The sequence below is a fragment of the Stegastes partitus genome, unplaced genomic scaffold, assembly GCF_000690725.1.
Source record: "Stegastes partitus isolate 25-593 unplaced genomic scaffold, Stegastes_partitus-1.0.2 Scaffold1596, whole genome shotgun sequence".
Taxonomy (NCBI): Eukaryota; Metazoa; Chordata; class Actinopteri; family Pomacentridae; genus Stegastes; species Stegastes partitus.
This window is the reverse complement of record NW_007579327.1, coordinates 104,806-116,999: the sequence shown is the minus strand read 5'-3', so window position 1 is coordinate 116,999 and position 12,194 is coordinate 104,806. Positions and strand designations below refer to the sequence as shown.

Here is a 12,194-nt window from a genome sequence, read left to right as displayed (position 1 = left end):
TCATCTTAAGGAGGGGAAATATTGTTTTTCTATTATGCTTCATTTGTTTCTTGTTGCTCTATTGTGTGAAAAAAAGTTTATATTGAAAATGAGGCGTCTGTACCTCAGAGTTATCTATATACTATACCAGGGAAATGTACCTTTACATGCTACAACAGCTAAATGCAAAAGAGGCACTAAAGAAGCAGGACAAGAATTCCATATCGTACAAAAGGGCTAAAAATGAAGATAGCATGCTGGTCTCAAAAAGACAACGTACAATGTAGGATGGATTTAGAATGAAAATCAGAATCAAAAAATACTTTATTGATCCCTGAGACAAAGTGCTTATGTTACAGCATGCTCCCAAGGAAATACAAACAGTACAAAATATAAACACAAGTAGAAAGATATGAACTAACAATATAAACATAAGTGGAAACAGCGTAAGTTTAAACCTAATATGTTTTTTCTAATATATGGATATATACAGATATGACATGATGAACATACCTAAACTGCTCAAAGACAATTAAGGGAACACTTCATCGCAGTAGGACAACACGTGTTCCCTTAAGTTTTCTGAGCAGCATATATTCAGGTTCATGTGTCCACATTTCTGTTAATGCAGTCAAACATTACTGTGAGAAAATAAAAGCTTCAAAAATACATTAGCAGATGAAAAAAAAATAACATAAAAATAAACCTTGAACATATGTCATTAACCCTTTACAGGGCACTCCTTGAAATACTTGGAAAATATAAATTTCATTTCATTCACAAAAAAACATTTCGTGTTGTTGAAGGATAGTTCAAGATATTTTTTATTCTTGTGACTTTACAAAAAGATTTTTGCAAATCAAGATTAATACAGTTACCATATATGGTCATTTGCCCGTCTATGGTTAAAAAAAAAAGGAATTTATAATAAATAAAAGAAAAAGTAATAAAATGGAAAAAAACATTTATTTACAGAACATTTTAATTTGAGGTGATGATTCTGACACAACCAATAACACAGTTTTTATAAAGTGTCTGAACAAGTGCACCTGGTTCCTCAGGGCGGACATATTGAACGTCCCAGGAAGTTACCAAATATGCTCACTTGTCCCTTAGAGGGTTAATATCGGCAATATTGTTAAAATATCGATTTGTAGTCAGTCTGTGGGTTTTTGCTGCCACATGTGGGCTGTTGCAGCAGAAAGTAGGCCACCGTCGTCTTTACGTCGCCGTGCGTCGCCTTACGTCTGACGTCAGCGCGTCAGCTGGCCGAATGTTTACATCCAGCAGCAGCGGTGTGTTTGTGAGCGGAGCCCCAACAACAAAAGACCGAACAGCGGCCGAACCCAGCGGGACACGGACTCTCCGGCGGCCGTTACAGCAGGTACCGGAGCGGCTCGGCGGGGTTTGGGGCGCGGAGCCGCAGTGGACGAGGCGCCGCTGCGGGTCCTCGCTGCTCCAGTTAGCTTCTCATTCTTCTCTCGGTTTTTTTTTTTTTTTTTCTCCTCCTTTTCTTCCAGCGAGGAGCCGAATGCGGTTGTTTCCGTTTGTGTTGACCTTGTCGTGGCGTGACAGCTGCTCACACGCGTGCCCTGTTGTTTTTCTGCTCGGTTCTCGGCGTTTCTTTCACCGTCAGAGCGCGATTTCTTTTGCGTTTCTTCGAAATTGGATCACCTGAGTGGCGCAAACAAGCCGCCGCAGCAGCAGCAGCCGCGTGCGGACAGTTTGCGTTAAAACCAGACGTGTGTTTGTTTTGAGTCGCAGTTAAAAAAATGACAAACCCCCGCAGGAACCAGAGTAGCTGCGGGAGCTAATTCACTGAATCAGCAGATGAATTGTGAGGCTCAAACGGCGGTGTTGTGCAGGAAGTGTGTACCCTACTAGCCTACTAAACCACTTAGTGTGATCCAGATTGGATCAGCAGCGCCCCCCTGCGGCCACCTGCGCTCACAGGAGCACCGATAAACAACCAGAGCTTTATTTATACAGCAGCTTCTCACAGCAGTGGATAAATAAATGATAAAAGCACCGAAAATAGCTTATAAAGCCAAGGTAAAATAAGCTAGAATTAAACAAAAATAAAAGGCAACAGCATAAAAATAAGGGGATTAATAATTAGAGATTGATAGATGGTTTATTCGTCGTCATTTAAGAAAAAATAAGGAAATTAAAGTGCTAATAGAGGAAATAAGGTGCAATATTGTGTCGGTATTTACAATAAGTAGTAATAACTGTATGTATGCAGCACATGTTAGAGTTTAAAGACAGGATAAAAAAAAGAGGAGACATAGAAAGACAACAACATGCCTGTCAGTCTGCACAGAAAGAATAAAAAAAGACCAGAGAAGCAAAAGTTAAATTTGACAGGAGATTAACAAATTACATTTTAAAAAAAGACACCAAATTAAATCATAAAAGCAGCAAAAGTTAATTACAAAGAAGAGCAGAAAAATAAAAACAAGGGTAATAAATGTAATGATCACTCTTTTCTATGTAGCGTCTTTTAAATACAGAGTTTACAAATTGTTTAAAGACAAAAAAGGACGACAACATTACAACAGAAAGACCAGAGAAGCAAAAACATGGTGAGAGAAAATAAATCAACACAACGACACCAAATAAAATATTTAAAGCACCAAAACCACCAAAGTAGATTAAAAGGAAATAGAAGGTAAATTTATAGAAACAAGGGTAAAAAAAAAGCACAATATCGTAATAGTAAATATTGTATAAGCCCACACAGAGGAACATAAATTATGTTAAATATGTAAATAAATGAATAAATAAAGGGTAAAAGAGAATAAAATGAAGGAGCTCATGCAGATGTTTAGGAAATATCAGTAGAAAAATATAAATATACAAACACAAGTCCTGGTTCGAGTAAAATAGACGACGTCACATAAAAGCAAGTGTGAAAAATTTGGGATTAAAGACTTTAAAGAGAACCAGAAGCGAGGGGTCCTGAAGGCAAACGCTTCGTCACCTTTAGATGGAAGCCTGAGCCGGTCAGGAGGAGCCGCCTGAGGAGCTCAGTCTGCAAACTGGATCATCTGGAGTCTGTGTTTCTGATGTATAGCTCAGAACCGGACCCTGCCGAGCTCTAAAAGTGATCAATAAAGCCTTTAAATCAAAAACAAATGGGCGACACCTCAGTCTGGAAACGAGGCTTCACGTTGCTGTTTGTTCCTTCAGCACCTGCCGGCAGCTTTTTCAGCTCGACTCAAAGCGGCATCAGAGGCAGGACGTCCAGTAATATTTAAATGTGCGCCGTCCTTTGTTCTTTTATAGCCTCATGACTGTGGCGAGCATTTGGCAGCCACTTGGCGCTCTGATCTCTGTCCTTTGGCTTCGGCCTCCGGTGTCGTTTTCACCACGTCCATGAAGCTCAGCCACACCTAAAGCTCTGCAGCCAACAGCTTCGTTTAAACCTTTGTTTGTGTTTATTGGTGCACAGATTCTCACATGGTGCATTTTGTGCAATGCAAAGCTAGCTTTCTTTATTAACACTCTGTCTTTCAGGAGACTTAAATATGTAAGACCAACAGAAGAGAAGCGTAGACGGATGAGTAAATGTGTCTACCAGGCACAGGCCCTGTGTTGACCTGATACCTCACAAAATGCAAGAAAAGGGGACCTATATTAACCAAAGAGAGACAAACTGAGCAAAATTAAATGCAAAACAACCACTAGGAGACAGGAAATGGCTAAAAACCGGCCCCAAATTTGGTTAATTGAGAGTTAAATTGCCCCCAAGGGGTTGTTTTTTGTTTTTTTTTCCTTTCAGACCTCATTACCGTCTTTGCACGCAGGACAAAAAAGCAGCACTTGCAAGAATATCTCTGTGCATCATTTATTTTAAACAATATTTTGAATAAATCCCAGCTATTGGCTTCTACATAAATATCATCTCAGTAATATTATGACAACAAACAGGCTGCATTTTGCTTTTTTTGAGACGTTGGTTTGCGTCTGACTCCTGCAGCAGACACATCTCCCGTTTCCTCATTTAAATTTATTCATTTTAAGTTATCACAAATGGATAAACGCCGCGTAGGGCTGCAGCTAACGACTGTTTCCGTGTTGAATAGTCGGCTGAGTGCGTTCTCGGTTGATCCGTTTTATTCAGGATGTTGTCATTTACTGCACATCCTCACATGTCTGCAGCTTGGACCAGAGGCTGGTTGTTTGCTGTGTTTTATTTGTTTCAGCTCGTTGTTTTAATGAATATGAAGGTTTGTTTGATTCAGGTTTCAACTGCTGTAGTGCAAACATCGACTTTTAAAGCGGTCCAGAAGTCAGATCTCAACCCTGAAGCCTCCCGTTAGCAAAATAATTTAAAATCAGTTGAAAAATACAGAAATAAAACATTAAAAAAATCAAACATGAGCAGCTGAAACCCTGTTTTATGTGCAGCAGTGCCTTGTGTTTGTAACCGTCCTTGTCTCGCTGCAGTCAGGATGGGTGGAGCTGTGAGTGCCGGCGAGGACAACGACGACTTGATTGACAACCTGAAGGAGGCTTACTACATCCGCTCTGACCTGGTGGAGCGAGCCTTTCGAGCTATCGACCGGGCCGACTACTACCTGGACGAGTACCGGGACAACGCCTACAAGGTGAGCAACGTCTGTGGAGTCGGTTCCGAAGAAATTCGAAGCTGGTGAAGGACAGCTGTGAACCAAAGTTTACATCCGCTTGTGAAGACCGTGTCTATCGCGGCAGGCTTGAGTTTCCAAAGACTCCTATGAGAATCAGATTTTTTTTTTTGTGGTGGAGTAATTCAAAACAAATGCATCACAAAAAACAATCGTGCATTTTTGGGTTTTTTAATAGGTTTATTAACGGTCTTCTGGAAATAAAACTGAAGCTGCAGCGTCAAAAATATACATACAGCAACTTGAATTATCAGTTCTGGTGATGGAGAAAGCTGTGTTCAGCAAATTCTGTCAGTAGCACGGCCTCTTCACTGCTCATGAATTATTACAGCTTAAGCATGGCGGCGGCAGCATCATGCTCTGGGACTGTTCTGCTGCCTGTAGACCTGGTGCTTTACAAAAAGTAAATGTAATGATGGAGGAGGAGGATCACCTCCACGTTCTCCTGGAAGACCTAAAATCATCAGAAGGTTAGAGTTTGGACACAGTTGAGTGTTTCAACCAGACAATGATCCCAAACACACATCAGAAGTGGTAAAGAAATGGTTCAGTCAGGCTGGAGTGAAGGTTTTAGACTCGTCTCCCCAAAATACAAACTTAAATCCATCCAGAACCTGTGATGAAGAACCAAGTCTGTGTCAGAAAGAGAACAAGTTTAGTTTGACTGCACCAGTTCTGTCAAGAGAAGTGGTCCAAGATCCAACCAGAAGCTTCTACTAGGAGCACCTAGTTGTGGTGAAAATGGGCAAAGATCCTTCAACTAAACGTTAGAGTTGTTGCAGGTGTGATATTCTTAACTCAGCAGATTTTGTCATATTTCCAGAGGACCTATAATAAATCTATAAAAGAACCAAAATGCGTGCCAAAGACTCAGACCTATTGGAGTCATTGGACTGACATGATGCCATACGTAGTCTTTTTTAAACTTCTTTTCATAATATATTTAATTTAAAGGCGCCATTTCACAGAACTCAAGGTCACTGAACACTGAGTTAAAACGAGATAAAACCTTACACAGGAGGTACGAACAGAAATCTAAAACCAAGTGAAGCACAGTCTCACTGGGCTAGCACTGGTAGCTGGAAGAGGTGGGGTTTGAGTTGTTTTTGAATTTGGGGAGAGAGTCCAGGTTCTGAGGTGGTGGGGCGTTCCAGAGCCGGGGAGCAGAGCGGCTGAATGCCCTGCTGGTGGTGAAGGGGGCAGGAGGGCAGGAGGGACTGTAGGGTGGAAGTAGGAGGCAGATCTGAGGGAACTGATGGGATGATGATGTGGATGAGGTTGGACAGGTATGGGGGGGAGGGGCTTGAAGGTATACAGTAGGATACAACTACATGCTGTTCCTTGTTTTTTAGGACTTGGCGTGGCGACATGGAAACATCCACCTGTCTGCTCCGTGTATCTACTCGGAGGTGATGGAGGCTCTGGATCTCCATCCTGGACTCTCCTTCCTCAACTTGGGCAGCGGGACCGGCTACCTGAGCACCATGGTCGGCCTCATCCTGGGTACGTGGTAACACCTCCAATAATACAGCCAGTCTAGTCATTACAGCTTGACATGTACTACATGTGAGCTTTAGGAGACGTGAACAGCAGTGTGACGCTGCTGCTGTGGATTCAGTGACTTAAGCTTTCAGCTCCAATTTGAGCCCCATTTTTGTAAGCATATATATATATGTTCACTTTTTTTTAAATATGGCACCATTAAAAGTACATCAAATGATCTAATAGCAGCTCCTGTTGGCAGCGTTACCTGAGCATGAACAGACAGCTTCACGAGATGTTCAAGAAAATCTAAAAATATGACTCTCGGGCAAGTTCTGGAGATCTTTTTGCATCTTTTGTACCTTGCCTAGGTGTATTTGATTGAGCTCTGTTTTTGATTCCAACTACAGTAATCAGTTACTAAACTTTTTAAAGTGCCTCTAATGTCTCCATGACCTGTACGACCGCTGACTGTGTTTGTTTATGGTCCAAATAAACAACACCAGCTTGTGTCTGTGCCTTCAGACCTCACACAGTGTCTCTAATATTTGTGATGTTTGATCAAATTCTTCTGAGTTAAAGGAAAAAAACAAGGAAAAACTTATTAGATGATTAAGGGCTGCAAGGTGGCTCGGTGGTTAGCACTGTTGCCTCGCAGCTAGAAGGTCACTGGTTCGTGTCCCTGTGAGGACACCCAGGATCTTTCTGTGTGGAGTCTCCATGTTCTCCTCATGCAGTGTGGGTTCTCTCCGGGTTCTCCGGCTTCCTTCCACAGTCCAGAAACATGCTGAGGTTAATTGGTGATTCTAAATTGTCTGTAGGTGTGAATGTGAGTGTGCTTGGTTGTCTGTCTCTAAGTGTAGACCTGTGATAGACTGGTTACCTGTCCAGGTGAACCTGCCTTCACCCTGAGTCAGCTGGGATAGACTCCAGCCCCCCATGACCCTGGTGAGGATTAAGTGGTGTATAGATGATGGATGGATGTTATTGATCTGTTGAATTTTGCCAACATGCACAAACACAACTGCGATGTTTGTTTGCTTCCTGCTCCCGGTGTCCACCTTTAGTTTATCAGTCTTGATGCCACTTAACCGATTACCAGTTAACCATTAACATCTCCAGCTGTGAGCTGTGCTGGCAGAGACACTGGAACAGCTTTGTACCATCTCTACAATAAATGCAGCTCTGACTGGAATGAACTAGAAGGCAGAATGAAGCCCAGAGGCGTCCACAAGGGGGCGTGGTTGGTGGACCAGAACACATCTGTGCTAGAAATACAGATGCGCATTTCAGTGTTTATGGTTGATGTAGCGCTAATAAGGGCTGAGTGATCAGGAGGAGAGCCACAATCTGAATATTGATCCTCCCGTAAGGTTTAGTTGTGATCACATGATCAGTTGTGTTTGTCGGACACAAGTTCTGTCATTTCAACTCAAGTCTAAGTTCTTTGATGCTGCTCGTTGCCGCTTTTCTTAGTCTGCCGTGAGGTTTATGTTTATGTTTACACTAATCAGGCTTTTGCACATTTCATGTGGAGTCATCAATCAATCAATCAATCAGTCAGTCAGATTTGTGCAGCACCTTTCATACGGGTCAACGCATTTCAAAGTTCTTCACAAATGACTGAGAAGCCGATAATAAGACAGAACAAGTAGAGAGAAAATTCAAACGTGACTAAAAAAACTAGACATAACAGAGCAGCTAAGTTGTTGTTTAGTTATTTAATGATGCGATCTGTTCACTGTACACCAAACTAAGAGCGTCTGGGCAGAAAGTCTGCACAGTTCTGCTTGGCTGCTCCGAGGCTGGTTGTGAAACGAGGTCAAACGTGACTGTTGTTTTCAGCTGATTCACAAAGACGGCACGGGACAGACTTTGGTAGCCAGTAGTAGTTTGGATCCATCTAAACATTTGTTAAAGATTGATTTTTTTTAAAAAACGATGTAAAAAATACAGTTTTAATAATCATGTCTGCTGCAGCGCCACCTAGAGGTGTTGGTCAGTGGTTCATGTAGCTTGAATCTGGTTAATCCTGCAGTCGTGTTTTATCACTTTATTTAAATGGACCACAGCGAGGGGTTTCTAGTCAGTCTTCTTTCAAAAGCGTCGGTGCTGTATCTACATTTTGTCTGAATGAGGGGGAAACACGCTGGCACACGTTCTTTAATAGAAACAGACAAACCCAGAGTTCCTTTCTATCCAAATGGAATCCAGGTGTGTTGTGACGGCTCCGTCTTAAAGCAGGTTAAATCCTGTAAACACCTATATGATACATGTGATTGATTAAATCCTGTGCCGACTGTCCAGGACCCTTCGGAGTGAATCACGGCATCGAGCTGCACGCCGACGTGATTGAATACGCCTACCAGAAGCTCGACTCCTTCATCAAAACCAGCGACAGCTTCGACAAGTACGTGTCAGCCATGTTTGTTCTGTGTTTACTCCTGCAAACCCTCGCGCTTCACTGCCGCCGCCTCTCTTCAGGTTTGAGTTCTGCGAGCCGTCCTTCGTGGTGGGTAACTGCCTGGAGATCCCTCCGGAGAGCCGACAGTACGACAGAGTTTACTGCGGAGCCGGAGTGCAGAAGGAACATGAGGATTATATGAAGAACCTGCTGAAGGTGGGAGGCATCCTGGTGATGCCTCTGGAGGAAAAGGTGTGTGTCTGAAGTCTCCGTAATGCTCTGCTACTTGTTCTGTCTTTATTTGACTCTATCGCTGTCTGGAAATGCTACAGACATGAGAATTGCACTTCGATAAAGTTGAAGATATCCAGATATCCTAACTTTCAGTCCCTAATGTGGGTTTCTCATAATGCTGCATCCTCCCCATAATGCAGTTCAGTCAGTAGTGTCAGTCTTCAGCCTCAGGCTCAATCCCAAAGCAGGATGTTCCTGAACACATCATCAGGGCTGTTATTCAGATTTTTGGAAGCTTAATCAAGATCCACAGAAGACATTATGCAACTGTTGAATATCGTAAACTATAGAATTTCCACCAGAAGGTCCAGAAATTGAAAGTTCCAGGGACTAATGTCTGGGAACTCTTAAAACAACTAAGTTCCTTCATCAGTCATGCAGCTCATTTAATAGAAGGTGTGTTTTTAACTTGAAGACAGCATAATGTGGGAAGTATTTCAGTACATTTATGCTTAATATGTGCACAGTACAGTCTTTTAAAGGTTTAAAGGCTTTGATTACACGTGTTTTAAGTATTTCCAGTAATTTTTTTTTACCTAATACATGCACAAGATTGATTTGACCGCTTTAGTTGCTGTTTTGTATATAGATGAAGATCTTACATACAAAAGAGCTGATAAAATATAAAGCCCTCACTAACTGCTTTGTCCAAATCTATAAAAAATAGTCTCACGAGAATTTTACAACCATGAAATGCTGCCTCCACTTTTTAAAATCTGTAATATCATCAGTATTACCAGTAGTAATAATAATAATAATAATAATAAACCTTGTTTTGTGCTGTACTTAACATGAGATACTAAATTAACAGAAGACAACAAAACATTCGTAAAGACAACATAACAACCTTAAAATCAGCAACAACAGAAAGAATGAAATATTATGTAAGTGCTTGTTAGTATAGGTGGGTTTTTTGTTTTTGTTTTTTTTAAAAAAAGGCTTTTTATAACTCAATATAATAAACCTATATTACAGTCTAGCACTGAGAGGAGACGTTTTCTGAAGGAGGAAATACTTTAAACAAATTTTGCACCATTTTTGCTTGTAAATAAATACTTTACATTCACAGCGTTGCTTCTTTTTGAAGCTGAATCCTCGCTCTGCTCACGCCTTTGTCATGGAGTTAAATTACTGTCAGCTACGTTGCTCATTCTACCCACACAATTAAATCATCTGGAAAAAAATGTCTTCCACACAAAACACAAATAAAACTCGATCCTGTTGTTATTTCTGCAGCTGACCAAGATCACCCGTACAGGAGTGAACAGCTGGGAGACCAAAAAGATCATCTCGGTGTCCTTCGCTCCTCTGGTGCTGCCCAAACACAGCACCAACGGCAAACCCAAGACCGTCCCACTGCGTGAGTCTCAGCTCTGCTTTTGGTCTCATTCGTTGGGTCATTCTGATTCACTGAATGTGGATCATTCAGTGATTTTGTCAGATTTTTCTTCTGAGCATACGTATGTTGTTAAGTAAAACCTGGAGTCAAAGGTTACATTAGATCTGACATGTTTTACTTCACAACATACAAGAAAAAAAAACATCTGACAAATATGGGATTGTTTTGTGAGAACTTTTTTTCTTTATTGAGGTGGAATGATCCTGTTGTGTCTCCTGTCTTTGTTTCTTACCGTTTTTCTTCCTCCTGTATTTTGCAGCCAAGTACGAGGTGCGGACGTTACAGGAACTGGCTCGCATCTGCATCCGTCACACCCTCAGAGTGACCACGGACGGAGGCGACAGCCAATCCCGCGGCCGAGGCTCCTCCTTCAGCGTGGGCCGCGGCCTGGCCGTGGCGGGGCTCCACAAGTACGGGCCTCGCTTCAAGCGCCGGCGGGTCCACCGGCGCCACTGCAACGCCCTCGTCCTCGCCACCCGCCAGGTGGTGGCGAGCAGCGGCATCGGCCCCGCCCCGCTGGACAGCAACAACAACCAGGACGAGGAGGAGGCGGGCGAGAGGGAGGCCAGGCGGCCGGTGAGGGGCAGCAGGAGGTCGGGCAGAGGAGGCGGCGGCGGCGGCAGCGTGGTGGAGGAGGAGGAGGCGGTGGAGGAGGAGGACGAAGAGGAGGAGCAGGAGGAAGAGGAGGAGAAGGAGACGGGCGAGCTGCTGCGACCACAGCCGGCCGTCAACCTCCTGAGGGAGCGAATCCTCGGCCTGCCGCTGCCAGAACCGCTCAAGATGTACCTGCTGTACTACCGGGAGAAGTGAGGCCCGGCCGGGAGCAGCCAGGTCAGAGCCCAGAGCTGGAATCCTGCAGGGGCCGACGCCTCTTCCAAACCCCCCCAACACCACCTGTACAAGGCAGGACAACACACCTGACCGACCCCCGGCTCCATCACGGGTCTCTTTCTCTCTCTGTCACCTGCCCTCATCCTCTCCATCATCCATCCTCTTTCCTGCTCCTCTTTTCGCTCTGATCTGTAAAGAGTCCGTCTGTCCAGTGGAGGGGGGAGGGAGGGAGGGTGATGCTACGACACTCTGCGCCTCCTTTGAAGGTGCAGAGACACAGAAATCGGTACGTAACACATGTCTATGAATTGGCTCTGCAGCTCTGTATAACTAATATCGCCTAACAACAGCTTTACGGTGCAACGTAGCGGCGCTGCCAGACGTTCAGGTCAAACACTGTAGCAACAAGCAGAGAGAGACCAGACGGCGCTCTTCTATCTAGTGTAGGCTGAAGCTGTGGGAGCTGGTGTGATTTAACATCTGACGGGGACGCGGTGTTGTTTTTTAACGAAGGGGGACGCAGAGTTCTGCCAGAAGAAGAAGAAGTGCGTTTCCTTCGCCGATGTTGCGTCTACAGCTAGCGGGTGACCAAGATGGCGGGTGGTGACTATTTCCACTGATTTCCAAATAAAACGGGAGCTTCGCCTCGAGCCCCCCGGTTCATTAGATGATTTAGCTCGTAGGATAATGCCAGTTTATCTCCACCTGCCGCGTTTTCCTATTAATGCGGCGCGCGCGTTCGTAAGGAGACGCGGCAGGTCGACATACACCAGAATTAGCCTTTAAATATATCCAATGCCAAGGGTTGGTCGTCATTTCAAAGCATTTTTAGGAGTTGATTTACTGGAAAGGTTGAGTTTTTCCCCTTTTCTATGCATAATGTTTCATTGTGTGAGTCTACCGACTTTAGATCCTTACATGCATATCCAAAGGGCAGCCTCACTGTTTTTCTCTACATCCCATAATATTCTCTTAACCGAAAGAGAACGACCATAAAAAAAAAAACAGATCACAACTTACTAATATTCCATTTTACATGATTAAACCAGCATGATAACAACACAGAAGTAACGTTTTCGATGATCGACTGCAAGTTTTTCTCTCACTGTGCTTTTCTTTTTTCTTGTAATGTCTTTTTTTTTCTTTTTCTTTT

The 12,194-nt window shown here is 43.4% G+C and overlaps 1 protein-coding gene across 1 annotated transcript; it reads left to right on the top strand.

Annotated features, from left to right (window-relative positions):
* Positions 1-976: 976 nt before the first annotated feature.
* Positions 977-12,188, top strand: pcmtd2b (protein-L-isoaspartate (D-aspartate) O-methyltransferase domain containing 2b). The gene is made up of 7 exons (XM_008300841.1): positions 977-1,363; positions 4,432-4,592; positions 5,984-6,134; positions 8,421-8,523; positions 8,598-8,769; positions 10,048-10,171; positions 10,470-12,188. Exons 2-7 carry the CDS (start codon positions 4,437-4,439, stop codon positions 11,018-11,020), a joined length of 1,257 nt encoding a protein of 418 aa, XP_008299063.1. The 5' UTR covers positions 977-1,363; positions 4,432-4,436; the 3' UTR covers positions 11,021-12,188.
* Positions 12,189-12,194: the final 6 nt, after the last annotated feature.

What these genes read in the sequence shown, in the direction of transcription:
- pcmtd2b (XM_008300841.1), top strand. Translation starts at nt 4,437, where the DNA reads ATGGGTGGAGCTGTGAGTGCCGGCGAGGACAACGACGACTTGATTGAC. An exon ending in CATGGTCGGCCTCATCCTGG is followed by an intron (nt 6,135 to 8,420) that starts GTACGTGGTAAC and finishes CCGACTGTCCAG; the next exon opens with GACCCTTCGGAGTGAATCAC. An exon ending in TGATGCCTCTGGAGGAAAAG is followed by an intron (nt 8,770 to 10,047) that starts GTGTGTGTCTGA and finishes TTATTTCTGCAG; the next exon opens with CTGACCAAGATCACCCGTAC.